At 40.3% G+C, this 25704-nt stretch overlaps 1 protein-coding gene across 5 annotated transcripts in view; it reads right to left on the bottom strand.

Moving 5' to 3' along the window:
- The window catches only part of LOC113008711 (sushi domain-containing protein 3), a 44845-nt gene that overhangs the window by 13494 nt on the left and 5647 nt on the right, over positions 1-25704 (bottom strand). For 2 of the 5 annotated variants that reach the window (XM_026146351.1, XM_026146352.1), the window contains exon 2: positions 9787-10297. In XM_026146351.1, the coding sequence (XP_026002136.1) occupies positions 9787-10072 (286 nt within the window). In that variant the 5' untranslated portion in view covers positions 10073-10297. Of the gene's footprint in view, positions 1-9786; positions 11946-12029; positions 12548-25704 lie in introns of those variants that run through there. The other 3 variants (XM_026146350.1, XM_026146354.1, XM_026146349.1) reach the window with 3 other exon arrangements.

Consider the following 25704-nt stretch of genomic DNA (forward strand, 5'->3'; position numbering starts at 1 on the left):
GAAGACAGTATGAGCGCAGTGAGGGTATGTGTGTGTGTTAGCTCTGTGCTGTGTTTGCCCAGTCGATTTGTTTCAGACCCATTCAGAAAAAAAATATCAAAGAGTTTGGCTGCCAGCAGGGTACTAATACAACTCTGCCCCCCACCCCTCCCCACTCCCCAAACCAGGCAACCCCACACTGTCCAACCAAACATCCACTGGGTTGTATTCTTCTTTATCACCTCCCTCACTCGTCTCTGTCATGGAAGCACTCGGAATAGTTTGTGATTAAATAAAGATTAGGTTCTCCACATTAAAGATTCAAACACATTCACACGCAGAGGGAACACATCCAATACACACTATCTGTACCCACAGCATGCACAAATGAAAATGCAGTGAATAAAAAATGCATGCGTGTTTTTATTAACAGCAGGTTTATAGAGCCCTTTACCCATTTTATTTCAATTTCAGCTACTTATAGAAACTCAAATTTATAATCTTACCTAAAAAAGGCAATTGTAATACTTGTCTTATGTATAAAAAAACAAGCATTTCACAGAGTTGGGGGATAGTTCAGGAAAAACATGGCTAGTGTCCACAAAACCTATCCTTGGATACACAATGCTTCCAAATAAACTTCATTTGAGTCACGCAGATGCTAAAACTCTGAACTGATATTAATGAGAGATGGGGTATCTGGCTGACTTGCTGCATCTTGTTTGTCCTCAAGTTCCTATCTTCTTGAGCACTTCTTTTTTTGCTCCATTTGCTCCAGCTGCTCTCTTACATGGTCTGAGCTCAAACAAACATCGTGCTTCCCTGTCCTATCCATCAGTGGATCTATTTCTGTGGCACCTCGCTGATGCGCTGCATCACAGCTGATTACCTAATGCCCGCAGCTCTCTCTGCTTGTGCAGCGTATGCTCCTGTGCAAACCCTTAAAACCTCAGCTGTGAATTAGTGCATGTGTTTATGGCATATGTTTAATCCTTTTTCCTAACATGTGAAATGATCATCACATTTATGAGGGATTATCTCTTGGTTTATGTTTTCCTTTATTCATTGAGTGTGCAAAAACTACAGACGTTAGCCGAAAGCTGCCAGATTTGACCAAGGATAATTTTTCCAGGTAGAGATCTGACAGTAGGACTGAATTTTGAGCATCGATAGTGTCTTTTGAGTTTCTATTAGCCTTGGCGACAGCTCCATGAATTCAGTACATTCTGCACAAAATAAAAAGGGGAAAAAAAGAAGAAAAAAAAGCACACATTTAAGCAAAAAGGCTTCATCAAATTTATATAACAGGACTATTCCCACTTTCTCCGCGTGCATGTTCCACCATAGTGCCTGTCACTTTGTTTCAAATGCGGAGAGTCAAATAAAACTCATGCTTGCCTTTTAAAAATGTAGGAAATGGAAATACTGAGAGGATAAATTAGTATACTTATATCACAAAAGAAAATCAAAAATGACAGAGTGCAAGAGCAGTTGTTCCCCTTCTGCTTCACCCATCAAAGAAGAGAGAAGGCTCATTTCCAGCTCCAGCTTAGTGACTTTGTTGAGCTAGGTTTAAGCTGTGGGAAGGTAATAATGAAGTTGAGTCACTGCCAAACGCCATATTGGATTGACAGGCCGGGTACAGAGGCAAGTCTTTTTTGTCTGAAGCTCACCGAGCTGGACAGCTCTGGAGTGACGACAGTGTTTGTCATTGACAGAAATACCCCTGGATCTACGTGTGTGTGTTTATACATCATCGTGAGGACCAAAAGTAGGAGTGCTACTATACTTGTGGGGACCAACAGTCGCTTATGGGACAAAATGCCCATAGAACGAGTTTGAAGGCATTTTTCAGACTCAAATTTGGTTTTACTTTCAGGGTTACAATTACATTATGGTTAGGGTTAGACATTCATTTTTGATGGTTAGGGTTAGGGTAAGCATTGTGTCAGTTAGATGTCCTCACTAAGATATGAAAACAAGTGTGTGTGTCGTGGCTTGTACCATACTTGTCCCCAAATAAATTCCTGTCAGTCAAACTGCAGAAATCTAGAAACTGCCAACATTATCTTTGCCAAAACGCTCCTCTGTGTATCACCTTTCTTGAGTGTTTCTCGCTGAAGGGAAATTAGCGAACATTATGCGGTAACTGATACTAGAGGTTGGATTGGATGGGCAGCGCTGTTGCCCCACAGCACGTCCATTTATGGCCCATTTTGTGTGGAGCTTGCATGTTATTCCTGTGCCTGTGTGAGTTCCACTCAAAAACATGAGATTAGTGATTCTAGACTAACCACAGATGGGCTAGCTAAAGGTAGATAAACTGAGTAAAGTGTATTCAATTAAATGGCATATGGAAAAAATGTGCTTTGAGTGGTTAGTAAGACTAAAAACATGCAACAGTATTATACATAAGGGAAGAAGATTAAAATGGTGTGCTAATGGGAGAAACGTATGTTATTTTTAGCTGGTGGAGAAAATTTTTTTATATACAAGTGGACAGAAGTAACTCATGTTAAAATACACTGGACTCTATCTGCTACCAATGAATGCATCTTTATCCGCGTGTGTCAGCGTGTCAGTAACAGGATTTCTTGCACTAGATGTAACCTGGAATAGGCAAAGGTAATAGGCTCTGCCAAGAAGGTAATCAGATTAAAAGCATTAAAACATTTTACGTTTACGTTTTTGGCTGACCTTTTTATTTAAAGCAACTCAGAGTGAATAAAAGCAGCTTACAAGCAACACTTAAGTAGATAATGTGTCTAAAATTGAACTTTATTGTTCTTATTCGCAAAGTTGATTCGCTTTAGAGTATTTAACTTGATTAACTTCATTAAAAACACACTAAAAATATTATCTATCTATCTATCTATCTATCTATCTATCTATCTATCTATCTATCTATCTATCTATCTATCTATCTATCTATCTATCTATCTATCTATCTATCTATCTATATATATATATATATATACATACATATGTTGTCTCATTCAGTCAAACAATTGTAGATTTTTTAATAAAGATTTTTTGGACAGAAATGTCTTTAGAGGGAAAATAAGCAATATCCCAGACAGTCTAAAAAGGATTCGCTGTCAATTTTGGCTTGTTTAGATTAAATAGCCCAAAGGTCTGCCAAGTAACAGATATAGGCCTAATTTAGGGATTAACATTAACTCTTACACTCTGTCGTGGTTAATAGGTTGTGTTATCATGTTAACTTTGAGGCTTACAGCTTTTCTAAAGCTGAAATAACTGCTGCTTATCAGGAGTCTGCCAGTTCCTCCGCAGGAAGTCGATCTGGACATCAACATGCACTGCTGCAGCTTCTCACTCCATCTCCAGCTCAGTCTGCTATTGACCACATATTTAAAGCTATATAAACCTGAGAAAAGTCGTACAAAACAAAGTATTTCTACCAATGATTTCTTTTTATGCTGATATCTAAGTGTGCAGTGTTCAGTTCGTTTCAAGTTCCTACTTTCCAAAATTTCCAACCCTAAGACAACTGGTTTCTAATTTTATTCAGGTCTATTATTTCTATCTGTATGCTAATCTGAAGGGGTGTAGAGCTGCCAATGTCAGTCTACTGGTCAGTTTAACATTTAGGCTTCAAATCCTCATACAATATTTGATGAATCTTATTCCCCTAAAAATTTGTCTTAATCCTTTTTTGATTGTTTTTTTTTTTTTACCTTCAGCATCAGCAAGGAAACCACATATTGCATGTTTTAGCTTCATAATTTGCACCTTCCTGGTCGCTTCATGAATCCTAATATTTTAATCATTCATTCAGTTCCAGGATGAATCTTGTGTAGTTTATGACTAAATGTCTCCTTTCATGCAAGGAACATTATGTACAATGTAAGTTCTGTGTGAAAGATACTGCATGGAACGTTTTGGATGGTAGGTGAAATGAAGGCTGTGAATCATAATGATCTGATTTTGATTCTGATCTGATTCGATCTGAGATAAAAATCCATCGATAATTTAATAGTATGAGTAAAAACTAATAAACGTGCATTATTTGAAACATTTCACAAGAAGAGAGGAAAAAGAAGAGAAATGTAAACATAGTCAGATGTAAAAGAAGAATCACTTGAGGATAACGTGATCAATAGAGATCAATTTACTTCCAGGCAGTGGTAAGGATTCCTGGATGAGCTGCATAATGAATCGCAGCTTCTATCGATTCAGTCTGAAAGCTCTGTTTTACCCGACACTCCAAGGATCTTTGAACTAAACTTTAAGACACCTGCTTCGCCAGCCTCATCGATATTAACACTGTGAATTCTGCTAACAGGACATCTCAGTTGTGTTTTCAGACACTAAATCTTGTCTTTAATAGCTATAAATAAATAAAAGAATTGACCTTGCTTATAATAGATGCAGATTTTTTAAAGCATATTATTACAGTACAGTGAACTGATGTGGTTTGATCTTTAGGACATCCTGCTGGAAGCAGCCATAAGAAGATGGGTACACTGTGGTCATTAGAGGATGGACACCCAGTGTGGTCTTCTGCTGCTGCTGCTAATCTGCTTCAGTTTTGATAGGTTACGCATTCAGAGATGCTCTTGGTTGTTATGAGGGATTTTCACCCAGAGAACTGCCTGCTTACTGGAAAATGTTTTCAACCGTTGTCTGTAAACCCTAGAGGTGGTTGTATGTCAGCAGTTTCTCGAATATTCACACCGTCTGGCTCCAGCAATCACCAATTCAAAGTCACTTAAATCACCTTCTTCTCCATTCTGATACTCAGTTTGAAATTCAGCATGATTACTTGAACATGTCTACATGCTTAAAGGCAGTAAATAAATAAAAGAGTTCCTGACATGGCTGGTTAGTTTATAGTCATGTAGTGTTGAATGGTTAAAGCTGTTAGCTGATCGTAACAGCTCAAAAGTAATTGAAAAGTGGTGGAAACAGCTGTAAATAATGCATTAAAGGCTCAATGAAACTGCTCAAAGTGAATGTTAAACGGTCCAAACCAGTTTTTCCAACCGTTTGGAGCCACGGCACATATTTCACCTTAGAAAAATCACACAGCACACCACCAAACAGAAATGTCACAAAAACCATTTTCACCATTTCCCCCCACACACCAGGCGTAGGGGAATTGGCTTAGTTTGTCCCCAGTATACCTTTTTTGCGTTCTTCTGACCACTACTAATGCTAGGGCCTTCATTTGGGTCAGAATTTTCTCCAGGACCCAGGTCAGACTGACTACTTTTTCTTTTCAAATATTTATCTATTGCTAATACACGCTGCATCGGCTCACATCATGTGATTTGTTCTTCCTCTCCTTCTGTTTTACTGGCAGTCGGCAACCCATTTAATTAGGGCAGGTAGTTGTACTGCCCTTCAGTGGAAGAAAATGTTGTTCTGCCTGTTACGCTGATCGTTGGTTAGATAATCTTCCACAGCATACCTGATAATTTCTCATGGCACACCTATGTGCCGTGCCTCAGTGGTTGGGAAACACTTGCCTAAACAAGCTAAAAGCAATGGACAAATAGATCAGTTTACTGAAAAGTAAATTGAGTTAGCTAAATGTGTTACATTTAGTTAGCCAAATGTAATGTAAAAACTGCAGAATTAGGTTAGAGAAATAGATTTACAGATGGCTGAATTACTTGTTAAAAGCAATGAACAAATGGTTAGCTAAATATCAAGGACTAATGGGTGATATTAGCCGAATGGCCACGTGTGATAAGTTGCAGTAACAGCAGAGGGAGATATTTCATTTCAAGCCTACATGAAAAGAATTATGGGAAAGTGTTTAAACAGACTTTACATGTTAGCTGCCTAGCTGGAGTAGAAGGATGACTTTTTGGCTTTAAATAAATTTTCTCCCCCTACTGGTACTGGAACTTCTGCATGCTGTCTACCACGCTTTGGAGAGGAAATGGGTGACATCCACATGGTGAACCGACTATATGCTTTATCATGCTAGACATTTTTTTTTACTTTTTACTTTATTATTTGACTTTGTTCATTGCCTTTAATTTGGCTGCTGAATCAAAGTGCTCTGCATCTCCTATATTTAACTGAATTAATTTTTGTCACCTGACAGTGGCTTTATACTTACAAAGCCAAAACTAAAACACCTATAATGACTAAACATAAACACTGCATTGCTGCTGTAATCTGGTCCTAAAGTAAAAAATCAAACAGCTTTAAAGTGATGGGGGTAAGTAAACAGAATCTGGAGAGCAGCTTTTATCTCTTAAAGCTAGCTGATTAGGATTTGATTTTTTCATAAACATAGCTACCACTCACATGTTGCTTTTAGGAGAGTTAACATTAATCACACGTTTAGGATTTAAAATTTTTGGGCACTCTCTTGCATAAAACCTCTGGTCAAGTGAAAACCCTCCATGTGGTGCAGTGTGGCAGGCCAGCTGATTACCTGTATGTGTGTGTGTGTGTTATTAAAGCATGAAGTGCTTATTCCTGCTTGGTCAGACAGATTGCTGCAGTTGTGAAATGAGCAACTGTGTTGTTTCTAAACCTTTAAGAAGATTGCTGTCGTTTGGGCTGAGTGCGTCCATTTCTAGTGTGTGTGTGTGTGTGTGAGAGAGAGAGAGAAAGTGAATTATGTGTGTATTAGCCACGTGAGCTTTGCATTTTGTCATCTGCTGTAGGCTGTTTGTGTGTACACGTGAGGATATGGGCAGTGTGACTGAGAGGAGGGTGGGCGAGGACGTAAGAATAAATGGTGGAAAACCAAAAAGAGAGAGAGACAGTGGGAAAAAGTAAAAGAAAAAATACAAATGATAATAGAATAAAGAAGGGAAATGAGATGAGATGAAGAAAGAAACCAAGTGACAGAGGATAAAAAAAAGCAATTAACTGAGAAACAGAGGAGACAGGGATTGGTGAAACGGAGAGACTTATAGACAGAAAAGCAAAGAGGAATAGCCTAGATGGGCAGTGGGAGAGGAGGAAAAGATAAAGGCAGCTCATGCTCCAGTAGAGATGAAGTCATGCGAGTGGCGCTGCAGCTTTCTCTTCAGGCTGAGCTGCTCCAGCGTGGACATAATGAACTTTCTTTAACTGCATCACCTGCCGCCTCACACAGCACCCACTTACACTTCTGTACCGGGCCGCGAGAGTTGAGGCTCGGGTGTGTAATGTATGGTTTTCAGGGTTTTTAGCGTTATTTTGTTATCGTTTTTATCGGTTTTCCTGGGTTTTTTCACATGTGTTATGAATAAATCTTCTTTTTTTCGGTACCGGTACTAGTTTTATTTTGCTGTATTTATCCGCGACACCTTAAAGAAAATATTGTCGGGCATAAACCGGTCCGTGGCGCAAAAAAGGTTGGGGACCGCTGCCAAAGAGGCATCAGAGAGCCAGACATGGAAACCCTCAGTTTGTACTTAAACATGCTGCAAGTGTAGCTGTCTGCCAAATCATAATCCAACTACATCGTATATGAAATGTTGAAACTTGGTATTTTGTGTTTTTTTTTCTTTTATTTAAAATAATATTTTTGGAATACGTGCATACTATGGTTTGATATTATCTTGCTCAAATAGGCAAGCCTTTTCCTGAAAATGGATGGCAACATATTGTCTGCTACTCATTGATAGTGCCTTCGCAGATGTGTGTTGCTCATGCTCGGTGCACTATTAGACCTCACCTCCTTTTTACCACAGAAGCTGTGGCATCCATGAGTTCCAAGTAGAATCACAGGACATGAAACTTTTCCACTTATCTCATAAGACTGTAGTACTGTATATAAAGCTGACAGGAGACAGCAGCATTTATTTTTTGAATGGCTTTGTTTCCTCTTTGCATGACAGAGTTGTTGCTTACATTTACGGATTTGCGTTTACTGATAATATTAAAGTTGTTTCACACCAAACATTTCAGGGATCCCATGGAAGCTACCATTTTTTTTCTCTGTTTGCTTTCCACGTTGCTCATATGAGCTCTGCAGTGATGTAATCCAACAGCATCTCTTGCTGTAGCCTTTTATTTCCTTCTAATGCTGTTTGAGCTTGTTTGTTTTTTCTCTCTAAATTGCTCCATAGTGTGATGGATGCCTAACAAGTTGAAAAAAATGACTGTTATACATTTTTATATTTAGGTCTGCCAAGTCAAAATCACATTGTATTTCCTCTGTTACACATAGGTTTAATAAAGTCAGGTTTTTACTGCTGGTTCATTTTTCTGTCTTTTATTTGGTAAATGTGAGCGCTAACGTTAGAGCTGCCATTTACGTGGCTAACTGGATTGCATTTAAATGACTTATATATAAATTGTGTCACTCAAAACGCCTCGTGTTTTGGAAGCACCTACTAGACCCTAAAAACACAATAGTTTCAGCTTCCTGCACAAAACAAGAGGGAACTATCTGCTTATTGTATACCAGCTCATGCTAATAATCAAACTGAGCACACTGTTAGTTGCAGCAGGCCACAAAGTCCACCCCAAACAATCCGGGCAGATCTGCCAATCTTAATGTCAGCCCACAACTGCTAATGGCTCAGCTGGTACACTACCACGCATCCAGTTAACAAATCTCATAGTGGCTGTGGTAATCCTCTGAGACTTAAGCCATCATAGCTGTTAACCCTAACCCGTTCTACGTTTTGGAGAAAGCAATAACAGACTTTCATTGAAAGAAACAGTAGTTTTTGATGTATGTGACAATGATTATTTTCTTAACTGGGGAGAACAACTTATCCTGATTGGTTACAGTTGTCACTGATGATAATTTAGACATGAGAGGTTTAGGCTGTTTTATCCTGCCAACATTTGCTGCAAATCTGCAAGCCGCATCTTTCACAGCTTATGTATTGTTTATCTGACTTATTGTCAGATTTCTTGTGACTGAAGCCTGCTCTGTTCTGTACGGGGGTCTTGCTCCTTTTACACGTGTGTCCTTGCATGTACTTGTGCTGCCAAATGTTCGCACGATTACAAAACTGCAAGCTTACTTAACTGCAAACAGAAGGATTTACTATAAATCAAAAGTAAAGGCAGGCCTTCATAAACAGTCCAAATGACTGAGAGGCACACTCATCCACTATAACAGCCAGAGTGATAACATGCCTGTTCTATTTTGTTTTGGTTTCTTTCTGTTTTTTTACATCTTTCTTGTGAGTGAACTGAAAGACAAAGTGGAAGCTTTCAGAGTGAGTAAGTTGCTTTTTTTCTATGGGTGCTCAAGCTGAAAATTTCAAACCAGCTTTAAGCAAAGGATAAAACACAAGTAAAGCACTGCATAAAACACAAGTCCACTGGACTTTTAGGTACTTTCAAAGACACTTTTGTAGATAAAATGCAGTGTTGCTTAAAGAAAATGATCTTAGAGAATTTTTGTTGTTGTTGTTGTGGTTTTTGTGCTTAGGTTGAGTTCAGGTAAGGAACCAGATAAAACCATAGTGAGGTTGACTGGAGAGGAGGTAGATATGCAAAAATCTTTTTGTAGTGTTTTTGTAAATACCCCATTTACCTGGATTTTTATGCATACTGTGTTATGTTGTTATTGTGGTCCTTTTTTCACAGTTTTTGCAATTTTCCTGGATTATGTGTAAAGGGTTAGACTTTAAAAAAAGACTAAATTGACTTTTTAATACACTGTTTGTTGTTGCTGCTTGTCTTATTTGTATGAATGTTTTATTCAGTGTGGGATTTCAGTCTTTCCATAGATTCAGCTTTGGCACTCAGTCATCCTCATCAAAATGTTTTGCTAATAAGCAAGAATGACCATTTGCCCCTCATGCACACTGAAATATTGAAGCAGTGAAAACAGTAAAAGTAAAAGTAAAAGTAAGGCATTAGACCAACCTGTATAATTGCTGGTGACACCCTGGGTCTGCATATCTGTCACAGCCTCTGTCTGTGCTTCTGTCTGTGCCTCTGTTGGTGTCTGGGCTTCAGTCTGCAGGTCTGGCTGGAGTTGTATTGTTGTGCCGGTCAAGTCCTCTGGCAGCAACGTGGCAGCAGTGCTCCGCGAGTCCTCGGGGCTCAGTGTGGAGCCTCCAGCAGGGACCAGAGCACAGAGCAGGGGGCACAGCAGCATCAAGAGGTGGGTGCTGGCACTTTTACTGGTGGCTGCCACTTTTAGAGACATGGGTTCAGCTACTGAAGAAGAGCTATGAGAGAGGAAGAGAATTCAGAGCCTCATGGTAAGTCTCAAAACGTGGAGGAAAGATCCTGTAGAGGAAAGTTTTCTTCTTTCTTTCCTTTTTTCTCTGTCTTGCTTTCTTCAGTCTTCTCCTCTCCTCTCTTCTTTTCCTTACTCCCTTGGTGAAGAGAGGTAAACTCCCTCTGTGTGTCCTCTCATGATGCTGCTGCTCTGCATAGAGGCATGAGACAGAAGAAAGGATCGTGACAGCGTGTATATAAGTGTGTTCGTGTATGCATGTGTAGTAGATCCAGCTGTAATCTGCCTGCTCTCTGCTCACTTGCTGCTGTTTTCTCTCCAGCCTGCTCTTCGCCGTCTCTCGGCTTACTTGCTTGTGCTCTCACTCGGACTGCTGCTGCTCTCTCTCTCTCTCTCTCCCTGATCTCCAGCTGGGCTGACTGAGCTCTTGCATAACAGTAACTCACTCGCTGAGCCGTGCTGAGCTGTAACTCATGCAGCCTTAAGTCCTGATATTCCTGGTGGCTGCTCTTTCCCTCTCTGCCCCTCTCACCCTCTTGCAGGTTGCATGCATGGAGCATTGAATATTGGTGTTTACATTAAACGATTCAGACTGATGATTATTCGCTACTTGATGACAGCCAGCTAGGAGATTGCAAGCTGGAGATTAGACTACACCATGCTAAGAGAAGTTAAAGCTTCCAGAGCTTTTGGCAGAAAAAAAGAATGGAAAGCCTGGAACTTTTATCCCATACAGTATGTGGTTAGAAAGTCTGACTGCATAAAACACAAGGTCCTGCAACAAACTCAAACATATCGACTACATAGGCAGTGAAACACACCAAGTGGCACAGAGAACAAATACTTGATTTAGCTCATGGCCCAACATAGAATGGCTGACACCTCAGGTCAAGTCTACCAGTATCTCTGCACAGCAGGTGTTAGCAGACTACTTGACTGACTACGGGACAGATTTACCAACACGTTGCACCGATGGTGTTTGGTGTAAAAAAATACTGTGGGTATTTACAAAGAGAATGAAGTGACAGCACAAAACTGCAGGGAGGAGAATATTTAAATGAAGCCCGCAAAAAGATTTACTAATGTTTGCGACACGCAGTTTGCTGCTGATTGCACCAATCTTTACCACAGAAAAAAAGCAATTCTTATTTTTTGCACTTGATGTTGAAATGAACTGATTGCACCTGTGTTTGGAAAAGAGCACGACTTTTGTAAATCCCCTGTAAAACTAAGCAAACCTATAAGTACTATTTGGTGATTGTGCTAACACACTATTTTGCTGCAATTTTATGCAATTTCTTTGCTTGGTAAATCTGCCGCATTGGCAATTTTAAGTTTGGCCACCTTTTCTTCTTACCTTGTCCTTCAATAATATTAATCCTGGGTTCACTGGACCAACTGTTAGATTTATTAGTGCCTATAGAAACTGGGAGAAGGAAAAACTAGGGGTTATAGAACCACAAAGTCTGCTTAGGGAGGAGGTTGGGGTGGATGTACGGGCTGACAAAACATCTTAAACACAGGAGAACTGAGTTTGTTTTCTGTTTCAAATTTTCTCTTTGCACTTTGAATTTAATTTGAATTTCTTTTTTCCCCATTGTTGTGATTCTGTCACGACGTACGGGGTGGACTCACGCGCTGGACTCCGGGGATGATGCACACAAGGAAATTTATTGCAGAACAATGTCCAAAGAGAGTATATACACAGATATGAGGCAGTGCTATGTACAAAAGGTGAGGGGGGCAGGGCTCCGGGGAAAATCCAGGGGAACACACTCGTCTCACTCCACACAATCCAGACACGAATCCACTCGCACACCCGGGGAACAGTCCAGGGAATCTGTACACAAAGAGACGCTTGTTAAATGCTGAACACATACACTGCATGGGAAAATACTTGCTGGGGCGCTCGACTTTCACTGACGCGATTCTCGCAACGATCCAGCGAAGAACAGCCATTGCTTCCCCTCTTAAATACCACACTGATAAGGCACAAGGCCTTCCTCCGAGGCCGTGGGCCAAGGGCGTGAACCCATAATGAGTTCAGCCCTGGCGAGAAAGCGGAGAAGAGAGAGAGAGGACTAGAGAAAAAGAGGGGGAGACAGCTGATCAGCGACCAGCTGAACCCCCAGGCCGTGACAGTTTCTGACAGTTTCATCACCTTAAAACAGTTTTAAGAGACAGATGGTCAAATCAGAAGGTGAGATTAGCTATACGAAGATTTGAAGTGAGGTCCAGCTTTTTGTTCAGCAAAGGTCTCATAATGTCAATTCAGATTAAAGAGGGCTCCTGACAGGAAGGGGAGCTGCTATGGTTAGCTGGCTTATGCTGGAGAGACACACATGAATGTGTCAGCAAACCTACAGCAGAAAAGGGAGAGATGAGTAGATCTAAGAAGGCGACCGTGGCTCAGGGGGTTGGGAAGCGTATCTGTAACCGGAAGGTCGCCGGTTCGATCCCCGGGCTCTCTGTCCTGGTCGTTGTGTCCTTGGGCAAGACACTTTACCCTACTTGCCTACTGGTGTTGGCCAGAGGGGCCGATGGCGCGATATGGCAGCCTCGCTTCTGTCAGTCTGCCCCAGGGCAGCTGTGGCTACAACTGTAGCTTGCCTCCACCAGTGTGTGAATGTGAGAGTGAATGAATAGTGGTATTGTAAAGCGCTTTGGGTGCCTTGAAAAGCGCTATATAAATCCAATCCATTATTATTATTAAGAATGCACACCTTCTAAATTTTGCACCTTCATGTCAAACAGCAAGTCTAGCAGGCTGATTTGCACCCTATTTGATGGATTTTATTCAAAATATTAAAGAGACATTTTATCACATGTTTGTAGCCTTGCAAGATAAGATAAGCCTTTTCTTGTGTTCACTGAAGTCAGGAACTCAGCCCAGCATCCAGCCGTGAAAACTGTCTGTCAATCCAAAAATAGTAGCCCTAGATTACCCCGTGAGGCAGATTTGAAGCTTTGGTGACAGCAGTGTAAGAAATTATCTAGCATGCACTGTGTCTTGCTATCTTCAAGCAAAGTTTGAGAAAGTACACACTTGTTTGGCATTATACTCCCAGGTCAGCCTGTGACTATCTTACAATATGTCACCGTTCCCCAATAACTCACCAGTTGTTGACTCTTTCACAGAAATGAACAGTGAGCATCAGGCATGTTCAAATCACAACAAGGAGGATGTGTTTTGGTGACACAGTGCACAAGGCTTTATTTCAATAAGACACTGAAGCCTGTGAGGTGAGTTTGATGCCTTAGTCCAAAACTGAGTTTCTCTGCTCATTAATTTATCATCACTGTTTCTGATTATCTTTTTTGCTGCATTCATGTGATCAAAAACGTGACTTGAGTACCTGACTGCCTTCTCTTGCGTCACTAAATGTGTGCACTATCGTCCATTTGTGTTTAACTGTATGTGTGTGTGTGTGCATGCATCCTCATGTGGGACAGCGTATGTCACAGGTGTAACATGATGACCCTGATAGCTCTTGTTGATAGCTCTCAAGTCAGAAAGTCCATGCAAAGATATGAATTATTGATGCAGCTGGGACCAAAAATAGGAGAATGAGACAGAGAGAGAACAAGATGTGTAGAGCAAGGAAAGGAGGTAGAGTCTGAGAGGATCAAAAAGCAAGAGAGGAGCGGACAGAGTGAGCGATGACATGAGAGCGAGGAGGAAAGCAGTGGGAGAGAGAAAGACGGCAAGAGATTGAAAAAGAAAGAACGATGGAGTGATCTGGCCCTTTTAGCCTGCGAAAACTGCCATCTATCAAATGTTCGGCCAGTAAATGGGGGCTCACTAGGCTCCGCTGCTGCAAACTACATTATTTACAGCTACAGCTTTGCCAAAATGGACACAGGGATGGCTTCAAAGGACTGATCCAAGGTTTTATTTTAAGCCATCAAATTATAGCTGAACAAGACCAGGTTTTTATGGGAAAAGTGCTGCTGGCATAAATCACAAAATGTGGCTAGAACAGAGAAAAGGTGGCTTCAGGTTTGAGCTTTAACCTCTAATGCAAGTGTGAACTAAAATGCTGGCAGAAAACTCAAACACAGTGAATGTTTAAATTCTTCTCAATAGCAGCATGTTATATCATATGTGATATGTGAATTTCTACTTTAAAAATGTAGTCAGCAATATACTTTTGATTTGACATTTTTGTTATCATCTTCATGTAACCCACCAAGGGATGGCAGAGTTAGCTTTAAGCTAACTCTTAAAGCAGAGTTAGCTTTAAGCTAACTCTGGTACAATGCATCCAATGGGGGGCATTTGTGTTAATAATGTACATGGTCTCTTTTCAAATAAATGTCAATAAAAGCAAAAACAAATACTTTATGTGTAACATTAAAGAGGTTTTTCATAGGAAGGGACACTGAGCTCTCATTGTAGTTTCCCCTTAGCTATAAGGAGCGCCTTAAGCCCCTTTTCCAATATTAGCTACTCGGATCGACTGGTTTTCCATTACAATTGAGTACCTCCTAATGTGCGTGGTCATTGTCATAGAAACGTCCTAGCATCCCACGATGTAATTAATGAACGATACAACAAAAGTGGACTTCGTGGCAAAGATATACCAGGCGGTTTTGATTTTCCTGAATGAGATGCTCTCACAATCGAGTGAAACTACTGACCAGTCAGTCTGTGGCATGCAGTCTGAGAACGTCACATGTTAGTACCTGCTAGGAACTCTGGCTGAGCAGGTACTATCTTAGTACCTGGTACTGCCATCTAGGGCAGAAGGATTTTTCTTTACTGGTTGTTGCATGCTTTGTTGTGTTTGATGATAAGAGTATTTTTCTTTTTTTGCATGCTTTTACTGTATTTATTGGGACTTCTTCTGGAGAGACTCCTCCCCCCTGCTTTCCCTAACTAATTAGATACACCTGGAGGGCATAGAGGACGGCAATCAATCAGGCCTCCCTTGTTGTTGGTCGGAAAAGGGAAACATAGCTGGCAAAGGCAGTGAGAGCCGTGGGGTGGCAATTGGCGGAAGGGCGCGACAGCAGGAGAAGAGAGAGGGTCCAGTTGATGGCAGCTAAACACTAAAGGCACGGAGCAGTGGCAGGCAGAGTTTGGAGCTTTGCCCTCGCGGGTGGAAGGTGGTGTGGAATGGCGAGGAGACGACGGAGGACGCTGTCAGCCTGGCTCCCACTGGTGGACTCGGCGGACCCTTAACGGCCAAGAAGTGTTGCAGAGCCTGATTGGGACCCTTGGGACTTTAGCTCACTGACTGAGGACCTTTTGGACTTTTATTGTGCTGAGTTTTATGTTTTAAAAAAAATTCTCTTCCCTGGTCAGGGTATTTTTATGCTGTAAATAAAGTGTATTTATTTTTATTTAACTATTTTAACCGGGTTTTTTGTCTTTCTGCTTCCGTGATCATCCCTTGCTGCTCGTCCAGTTTCCCTTCTAGTATACACCCATGACAGTACCAGGTACTATGACCTAATGATAAACCCTGAAAACCGTGGCAAACCATGGCGAGTCGATTCAAGTAGGTAATAATGGAAAAGGGGCTGTTGTGGTATTTAGACACACAGCTCATTTCATTTACCTAATTTTGAGGCTTGAAAAGCTCTTGGGAGCCCACTATATACCACATGCTCAGCACCGAACCAAAAATTAACTGCTAGCTGGAAAACCCTTAAGTTTTACAAGTTAAGAACATAGACAATAAAAAAAACTGATGGAGTCACCCACTGATCCTAGATTGTATATTTTGAAGCTTCAACATTAGCGTTTTGGCCACTACCGTGTTGGCCTTTTGGACTGAGAAGTTCCTTTGTCTGTATTAGTGTTGGTCAACTTACTTGAAAAAAGTAATCAGTAACTAATTACTGATTACTTCCCCCAAAAAGTAATCCCGTTACTTTACTGATTACTTATTTTCAAAAGTAATTAATTACTTAGTTACTTTTTAAAAACACGATTTACAACCTGAATAGGTGATAAAGCGATAGATCTTTCAGCCCAATTCTACTTTTTTTTTTACATAATCCATCATACAAAATGTAATCAAATGGAAAAGTCTCTTTTTTAAACTTGTTTTATTAGTTTTAATCTTTTCACTTCATGCATCAAGCAAAAAAAATTTTTGTGTTTACACTCACTCTTTCAAATAGATGCAAGTAAAACACATCAGAAAATAAATAAAGTCAAAGACTAGCGGTCCTTTTGCTCTATTTTCACCTGTAAAGCAGGAGTGGCGTAGGCGTAGGTTTACCCTGGTGCAGGTGTGCCGCAGCGGTCAGTTGAAGAATCCGCGAGTTTCTCTATGAATTTCCCATTACGTCGTTGCGCACTCGGTGCTTGCTTGGAAGTTTAGGGGGGTTTTTCGCTTTAAAAAGAAGTTTCCTTCCCACGCACAACGGACGCTAATGTTTTTAGTAAGGTCAGTACTTCCACGCTTTAAACGCTGCACGCTCATACTCTCTCCCGCACTGGATATTGTTGATCTGCACACAGCTGTTGTCACAAACGACGCACTTGCTTACGTCACTGTCATGAGACCTTCTCGCAAAAAAAATCACGGTTTTTGTAACGCAGTAATGCAGCGTTCCTACAGGAAAGTAACGGTAATCTAATTACCGTTTTTGCAATAGTAATCCCTTACTTTACTCGTTACTTGAAAAAAGTAATCGGATTACAGTAACGCGTCTGGATGCTAGCTAGCCTCTGCTAGCTTGCAAGATGCATTGATAAACTGCACTGGTGCAATGAGGATATGCTGATATGCTAAGTAACAGGCTAATAAAATACTTGAAAAACATCCAGTCATAAAATTACATAAATAAAACTACGAGCAAAACTGCATAGCATGCCAGCTCATTATTTATTTAACAAAAAAGAAGACAAAATTCAGTGAAGCAGTATGTAAACCCTTCCAAACAAGTATGGTTTGTTTAAAAAGTTCACACTCAGGTTTCTACTCTCACTGACTTAAGCACAGTTTGATCAGATTATGTATAATGTGCTCCTTGCTGTGTTTTTTGAACATCTATAAATAATTACCACATTAATGCTTAACAAATTCAATAATAAGTGCAATGAGAAAGTATTTTTTAGTACTCTGCATTCCCTCTCCTGATTTCTTGTTTTGCTCACAGTTAAATGCTTCAGAACATCAAACATGTTCTAATATAAGTGACTCATAACCCAAACAAATACAATGTGCAGTTTTTAAACAATTATCTAATTTATGTCAGGAAACAAGCTTAAACCTGCCAGGCCCTAAGTGAAAAAATACTTACTGCCATGTTAAATCACGACTTAACTTAACCACAGCTTGAGTAAAAGGAGTCCAATTGTACTAGCCACACCCAAACCTAATAATCACCAGGCTGTCTAATCAATCAATCAATCAATCAATCAATCAATCAATCAATCAATCAATCACTTGTTTGGTTATTTTAGTTTGGTTAATATTAAAATGTGTTTGACGATCTGAAACAAGTGTGATATATATACAAAAAACTAAGAAATCAGGAAGGGGGGCAAATACTTTTTCACAGCACTGTATATCTCATGCCAACAGCCTGAACAGACTATCAGCATTTACTCAGCATGTTACACTGTGAGTGAGGAGGTTGGATGTTGAATGCAATCAGCTGGATTGCTTTAAAAAGAGGAGAAAAGCACAAAGAGGAAACTGAAAGTCAGCTGGGTTAAGAAGCGACAGACATGGATAGCAAGGGGAGGTGACAGATGTTCACGACATGTTCACACTTTTAAGCCAAACATGTTTATTGACATGTCTTCTTTCAGCGGTATAGTAAGATTCAGTGACACCTTTGATACGGTTGAATAAAATCACTACTATTCGCCTACTGACTAAGACAATAATCAGTTTAGGATTTTTGATGACAAAGTTTAATGTGCCTTCATACAAATATAATAATGTCAAAAATAATCCAGTGTCAGTAACTATTTAACACTCCAACACAGTGGCTGGAGGTATTGCAAGTTAACACTGTTTGCCATCTGCCATAAAACACAGGGTAGGACACTGTTACTACCCAGCTCTTTCTCATTCCCAGGGCGTCAAATGCTGGTGTTTTGTCAAAGCTGTGTCTCATGACACAAGCTATCCCTTGGCATCACCTGGCTATGTCTCAGTAGTGAGCAGTGTTGGGTAAGTTACTTTAAAATAGTAACTTAGTTACATTACTAGTTACTTCTCTCAAAAGTAACTCAGTTACTTCAAGTTACTCGTTACTTTCAAAGTAACTAGTTACTAGGGAAAGTAACTTTGGTTTTACTCAGAATTCTCTTGTTAATGTGTTGCTCCCATAACTTTGCAGTCTTCTAGCTTGCTTACTTGCCACAGTGCACTGTGCCACCGACCAATAGAAAGGAAAAGATAATGTGCATATTTCCACGAGAGAAATCCCACGCCTGGACCGTCATTGACTGCTGCCATGATTCTAGCCTACGTCACAGCGTCATGTGCGCCTTTTACATCCAACACAAAAACTGCAGTCGTGGTGCTTTCGATTGTACTCAGAACTCGGAAATTCTGCCTTCTGAATAGGAAGATGTAGGTAACACCAGACTGCAGATGAGCTGCATACAGGGCTGGACTGGGACAGAAAACTGGCCCGGGCATTTTGACTAGAGACCGGCCCACCATTATAGGAAAAATCATAAAGCCTTTGAATGAAAATAAACACTGTTGTGACAGTGATGTTCACTGTTCTGATGGTATATATGCATCAATCTATCAATCGTTTGTTGTAAGATTCAGATAATTATTTTTTAAAAGCTAGACATTTTAAATGAGAATAAGAAAGAAAAGTATTTCTTTGTGCCCCCCTCTCCCTGTTAATGCCCTACATGCCCCCCTGGCAACACTTTGCTAGACCCGCCCCTGCACAGTTACCAGCTGTCAGCTACCTAAAAAAGGATCCTGGTGTTATTTGTCTCTCAGAAACAGTTCATAACTTCAACTCATTCATGTCACCTAAAAGGTAAACCTGTTTCTCCATCACAGCTCTGATGATTCAGTAAGGACATCTCCTGGTTTCATCTTCATGTTTCCCTCTCACCAGATAACCAAACCATATCATGACCAGCAGCTTTACAGCTGTGGCTCCAGCAAACATCAGCTGATACTAGAAATTAATATTAAATAAATTCTAACAACAGCTGATCAAGCTTAAACGTGCTGCTGTTGTTTAGCGCGACATCCGCTGGTTTCCTCTTTCGGCGCAAAGTGAGCGATAAACAAACGAGAGAGCTGATCAGCTGATCACTGATCAGTTTCATGATTGAAGTAAAAACGGGAGAGGGAGGGGGAGAGAATGAGAGGAGAGGCAGCTGTGCAGCAAAGACACAGAATAAATCCAGCTTTGTGTCTTTTTCATTGCAGCTGAATTACGGGACAATCTGTTCCTTTTCACCTCAATAAGAAACGCGTAATATTTCCTCTGAATACCAGACGGGACGGTTGGCAACTCTAATAACTTATGAACAACATAAAGTTCAACATCATTAACTTCATAGCACCACCCAGCTGTATAGAAACTCCGTCATGCTAGCTAGCACGCAGTACGGAAAAGGTCAGAATAACGAAAATAAACTCCACCTAAACTTGGTTTATATCTGACCCAGAGAGACTGCAGGTCATAACTTCTTACCTGAAGTTCAGTTCACACTTGGACCGGCGGCCGCCTCGGGTCTCTTTTCCTTCATCCACCTGCTGCCTCCACCACTTGCTAATGTTACTGAATCTGTGGAAGCTCCGCGATGCCACCACACGAAGTAACGAGTAACGACCCTATCTAAATCCCAGTAACGAGTAACGCGTTCCTGATTTTGGCATAATAACTAGTTACCGTGCTCGTTACCACAATAATAACGTAGTTACTGTAACGCGTTACTTAATAACGCGTTAGTCCCAACACTGGTAGTGAGAGCAGTAAATTGGAGCAGAGTCATCAGTAGGATCTTGCTGCTACGTTGTCACATATAGAAGATTACAAAAAAACAACTTGGCATTTTTAAACATGCACAGTTATACTATTATAATCAAACAACAATCTAAGGAAGTAATTCCTTGCATTAAAATCTTACCAATGTGTGAGTGAAAATGAATGGAAAAACTTAGATAAAAACATGCAAAAAACACAAGGCTTCCAAAAGAACCACACTTTACTGGCTGACTTTACTCTGCTGCCACCGTATCACCAACTGTGAACTATATCACACCTCAAAAGAGGAAGATAATCTGCCATGATCTAATATTGGTACTGATGCACTAAAAGCACTGATGCAAAAGGACAGTTTATGTATATAAGTTGCAACACCAAGGGCATTTGACAGAACAGCAGCGTTTGACTCTCTGATTTAGTACATAATAACTAATTTTGGGGAGTTTTGTGATCACAGTTTTTATTTAAATCAAAATCAAAATCAAAAACAAACCAACCAAAAAGTAGCTATAGAAATAGCTAAAAAGCAGCATACTAATTTTAAAGCATTTTTCTTAAAAAGCTAGAATATTAACACCAGATTTCCCAGTTTTTGCGAACATCAGTCTTAAGTTTTGATGTCTGGGAGAGCGTGGAACATCACAACATAAAAACTCCAGCTTATCAACCAGAGAGAGAAGCCTCATTTTGCTCTGATGAATAATAAAGCTGCCTGCATGTACAGTGTGGTTAGTATGAGGAATATTAAACATTAGAAGTCTGTCTGTGTGCGTATACACTGAGGCGGAGACAATCTGCAGCACAGTCACTATCAGCCTAATCCCTAATGCGACATCTTAGAGCACATTAAATACTGTTATATAATAGAGAAACAGAACACTCACGTTTTCGTGTTTCTCTGTGTGTTTTCATTTCTGTCTGTCTGTAGCTGTTATGTTCAAGCAGTTGTATACATTCTTATGTATTCTGTCACTGCATCACATGGATATATATATTTATAAAAACGTCAGCGTCTGATAGTTTATATTTTATTTTGAATTTAAATGTCAAATAGCTTTATGTGGGAATGTTATGACATCATCTTAAGAGCCACCCAATTTTGCAGCTTTCTCCCACAGTGCAGAGCATTTTTGCTCATTGTTTTGGTTTTATGGCCACGCATTAAAATAGATTTCGAACCAAAAGTAACAGTTAGATTTGGACTTGACTCTTTCTGTTTAATAAAGGACTTAGTGGTTTGAATTACACATATTACTCCATGTTAATCGAATCGTTCAGATCTAATGTGCAACACTGTTTCTTGTTTGAGTCTTTTTTTTTAACGGTTTTTGTATTTTTTAAACTTAATATTAAAGCCTTCATATGTAAAGTTTGTCTTAATTGTCACAGCTTCTGATAATACTGTTAAAGATTAGACTGCAAAAAAGTTCTAACTTTCAAACAGTGTATGCTGGCAGCACCCACGAGTGAATTCATTCAGCTCATTATTTCCAATGAAAGGAGCAGATTAGTATACCTAGCTGCTTGTACAAAAACAAACACATTGTAGATTGCAGAAACTCAAAATGATTAAAATCTACATTTAAAGTGCTAAAAAATGAAGCTAAAGCTCTTCAAATGTAGGACTCTCCAAAAGCAGGTTAAAAAGCAGAAAAAAAGGTTTTTAAGGGTGGCTATAGCTAATGTCTCAGTTCATGACAACAGTACAGGAGGCGAATTACTATATAGTGTTGAAATTGAATTAGCACCCAAGGTTTAAATTATTAATGCCTGCTTTGAATGTCAGGGGTGCTTACACAAAACTACAGGGTGGGCCATTTATATGGATACACCGTAATAACATGGGAATGGTTGGTGATATTAAAGTCCTGTTTGTGGCACATTAGTATATGTGAGGGGGGAAACTCCTCAAGATGGGTGGTGGCCATTTAGACGTCGGCCATCTTGGATACAATTTTTTTTTTCAACAGGAAGAGGGCCATGTGACACATCAAACTTATTGGTAATGTCACAAGAAAAACAATGGTGTGCTTGGTTTCAACATAACTTTATTCTTTCATGAGTTATTTACAAGTTTCTCTTTGTTCACAGCCATTGACATGTCGAAGAGGTTAACACGCGAGCGGATCAAAATTGTGTTGATATCTGGTGAACACAGTAACTGGGTTATTGCAGCAGATCTCAATGCAAGACACCCAACGAGACCACCCATCTCCCATGCTACAGTTAGCAAACTGCTTGCTAAGTTTCGTGAAGCTGGTTCAGTGTTGGATTTGCCAAAATGTGGACGCAAGAAAACTGTCACTAATGAAGAAACATCAGTGGCTGTCCTAGCTTCATTCAGCAAGAGCCCACAGCATAGCACTCGCCGCATGTCACTGGAGACTGGCATTAGTCGAACATCCCTTCGGAGGATCTCAATGAAAACAAAAATTGGAACAGGACCCTCAGTTCACGCAGAAGATTTTGTTCAGTGATGAGGCAAACTTTTATGTGAATGGTGAAGTTAACAAACAAAACCACCAGTATTGGTCTGACACTAACCCACATTGGATGGATCCCTCCAAGACTGTTGGAACAACAAAAGTGATGGTTTGGTGTGGTATATGGGGTACCATTCTTCATCAATGGAAACCTCAAGGCCACTGGATATTTGAAATTACTACATGATGATGTGTTTCCCTCTTTATGCACTGAAGCTGGCACGTTCCCTGAGTTTTTCCAGCAAGATGGTGCAGCACCACATTATGGGTGCCAGGTCCGAGCATTCCTAGATGAACAGTTTCCTGGAAAGTGGATTGGTCGTCGTGGGCCAGTTGAATGGCCCCCGAGGTCTCCCGATCTGACCCCCTTAGACTTTTATCTTTGGGGTTATCTGAAGGCAATTGTCTATGGTGTCAAGATACGAGATGTGCAGCACCTGAAACTACGGATACTGGATCCCTGTGCTGGCCTTTCTCCTGCGGTGTTGCTATCAGTGTCACGGGGTGCCGAGGCAGGCCGTGTGAAAATATAAACGGACCCAAGATGCAGACTGCGTAGTTGTGAGCGAGCTTTAATAACCAAAGGGGTGGAGTACAACACAAAGCAGGGGTGGCGAGAAACAGAACTGAAAATACTCTAAAATGGGAAAAACTAGAACTTAAACAACAGAGAACACAGGGAGATTACACACAGGTGGGGGACACAGCTGGGAGGGATTAACGTGACGAGACTAGGGAGGCGAACTGAAAACACTAAGACGCAGACCTTCACAATAAAACAGGAACTTACACATGCAAGGACACAGACTAAGAAACGCGGACTAGATAGAGGAACACACGGGCAGAACAGAGTAAACACTAAACAGAGGAAGAACAGAACCAAAAATCACACTAATAGAAAACACAAAACCCTGGGTCAAAAGGACCCAGGACCATGACAATCAGTGTGTGAAGAGTGGGAGAAGAGGGTTGCATTGACAATTCCACACAATGGGCAGCACATTGAACACATTTTATAAGCGGTCAGAAACTTGTAAATAACTCATGAAAGAATAAAGTTACATTGAAACCAAGCACACCATTGTTTTTCTTGTGACATTACCAATAAGTTTGATGTGTCACATGGCCCTCTTCCTATTGAAAAAACAAAAGTTGTATCCAAGATGGCCGACTTCTAAATGGCCACCATGGTCACCACCCATCTTGAGGAGTTTGCCCCCTCACATATACTAACGTGCCACAAACCGGACTTTAATATCACCAACCATTCCCATTTTATTACGGTGTATCCATATAAATGGCCCACCCTGTATAACCACAGAACTATAACCACTGGTTGCCTTAGCTTAGCTTAGTTTAGCTTAGCGTCACCTCAGATAATCTGAGTCTTGGAACTTGTTTGTGGTGTTTGTGGTCTTATCAAAGGATTTAACAGATAATGAGCCTCAAATTCTTCCAAGGTGGAAGAAGGTGGAGACCAAACTAGAGCTAAAAGATCTCAAGAGAGAAGTAAATTTTAATATTTGCAGAGTATTCATAAAAACCTACAATAAAGCAGCACCCGGAAAGGAAGCGGACCTTCCTGAAAGTGACAGACACTGTTTACACACTATATTTGACCTTATACTATCATTTAGGTTTTCCTGCAGTTATGTCATTTTGTTGTGACTGTTTTTCTTCCATTTTCATTGAAACCAGACCGACCGATCAGATTTTTTCATTTTCTGTTTTCATTTCAAAAAATGAAATCCAGGTACAAATTTGATGTAGGGATATAAAAGCAGGCACTATTTTCTCAAAGTTTAGCTGCTATCAGCTCCTATACTGAACATTTTTTTCAGCTGACCTCAAGAAGCCAAAATCATCCTTTGCAGCACTGAAAGTTTTGTATATTGGCCAGCATGCTTATGTGCTTTCACCATTGGTATGGGAAAGTGAAGCTGGGATGCCGTGAATAGAAAACAGAGGGTCTTTGTTTGCTATATTTGACTGCTGTTTTCTCAATCCATGCTAGTTTCCTAGTATGTTTCCTTCTGACTTCTCTCCCTCATTTCTTGTCTTCATATTTTTTTGTGTGAGTTATTCCCTCTCTTTTCCTTACTTCCTGTTTTATTTTGACAAAGTAATTTGCTCACGCATCTTATTGTGTTTTTACTTCCTGCATGTGTGTTTTGTTTTTTGTTGTTGCCTCCTTTATGATTCACCGCCTGCCTTCTTTTTGTTTTCCTATTCATTCGTTCCCTATTAGTTCCCTGTCTGTTTATGGTCCCGTCTCCCTGTCTGATGTCTGTTTGCATTCCTGTCCTCTGTGCTCTTCAGTTCCTTATGTTTAACATTTTTTTTAGACATCACTTCTCTAAAGTATTACTCAGTGCCTTTTCTTTGACATTAAATCTAATTGAAGATGAAAAAAAGTCTTATTGCTCAGACTGCCTGACTCGTGTCTTTTATTTGGTTCCTAGCTTAGACAGATTGTAAACACTCTTGCAATAAGATTAGGAGTCAGGTGTCGCCAACTGTTGCAAGATTGTGGATCTATGTCACCAAAGGCTTCGTTCATATTTTATACTGATTTTGTTATGATTGAGAATGATATTATATATATATATATATTGCTCTAGACCTGTCTGCTTCCAAATGAAGCTGCCTCATTACTTTCAGTCTATCTGCACTGCATATAACGCAGACACAACATCATCATACCCAGCGATAAACAGCTTACAGGGTCTTACTGCAGCACAGTGGGAAACTGTAGATTAAAAAAAGATCTGCCCTGATTGGATTCATCTTTCTACGGCATTAATGATGTGTTTCTTTTTTTAGTTTCTTTTTTTTTTTTCTGATGAGAACCAGTTGTATCTTGAAGCATCTGTTCCTGCTGAGACAAACCACATTTGACCCCAGAGGAAGGAAGCAGTCAAACACGACAGAGGGGATTTGAAGGGCAAAGCTGCTGGTTCAAATCATAGACTGTTCAGAAACTGTGGCCCAGCTGGGGAATAAGTTCCCACAAGAGGTTCCTTGAGCGGTTACTGAAGTATTGTCGTGTGTGACACAAGATTGGGCTTATTTGTTTGGACTAAACAGAAGTGCTTTTAGTTTTATTTGTTATTTGTTATTAATATTTAATGGGGGGAAAATGTACTGCCCACACTGGTTGATTGACTTGTTGAGAGC

This window comes from Astatotilapia calliptera, chromosome 17 (genome assembly GCF_900246225.1).
Source record: "Astatotilapia calliptera chromosome 17, fAstCal1.2, whole genome shotgun sequence".
Lineage (NCBI taxonomy): Eukaryota > Metazoa > Chordata > Actinopteri > Cichliformes > Cichlidae > Astatotilapia > Astatotilapia calliptera.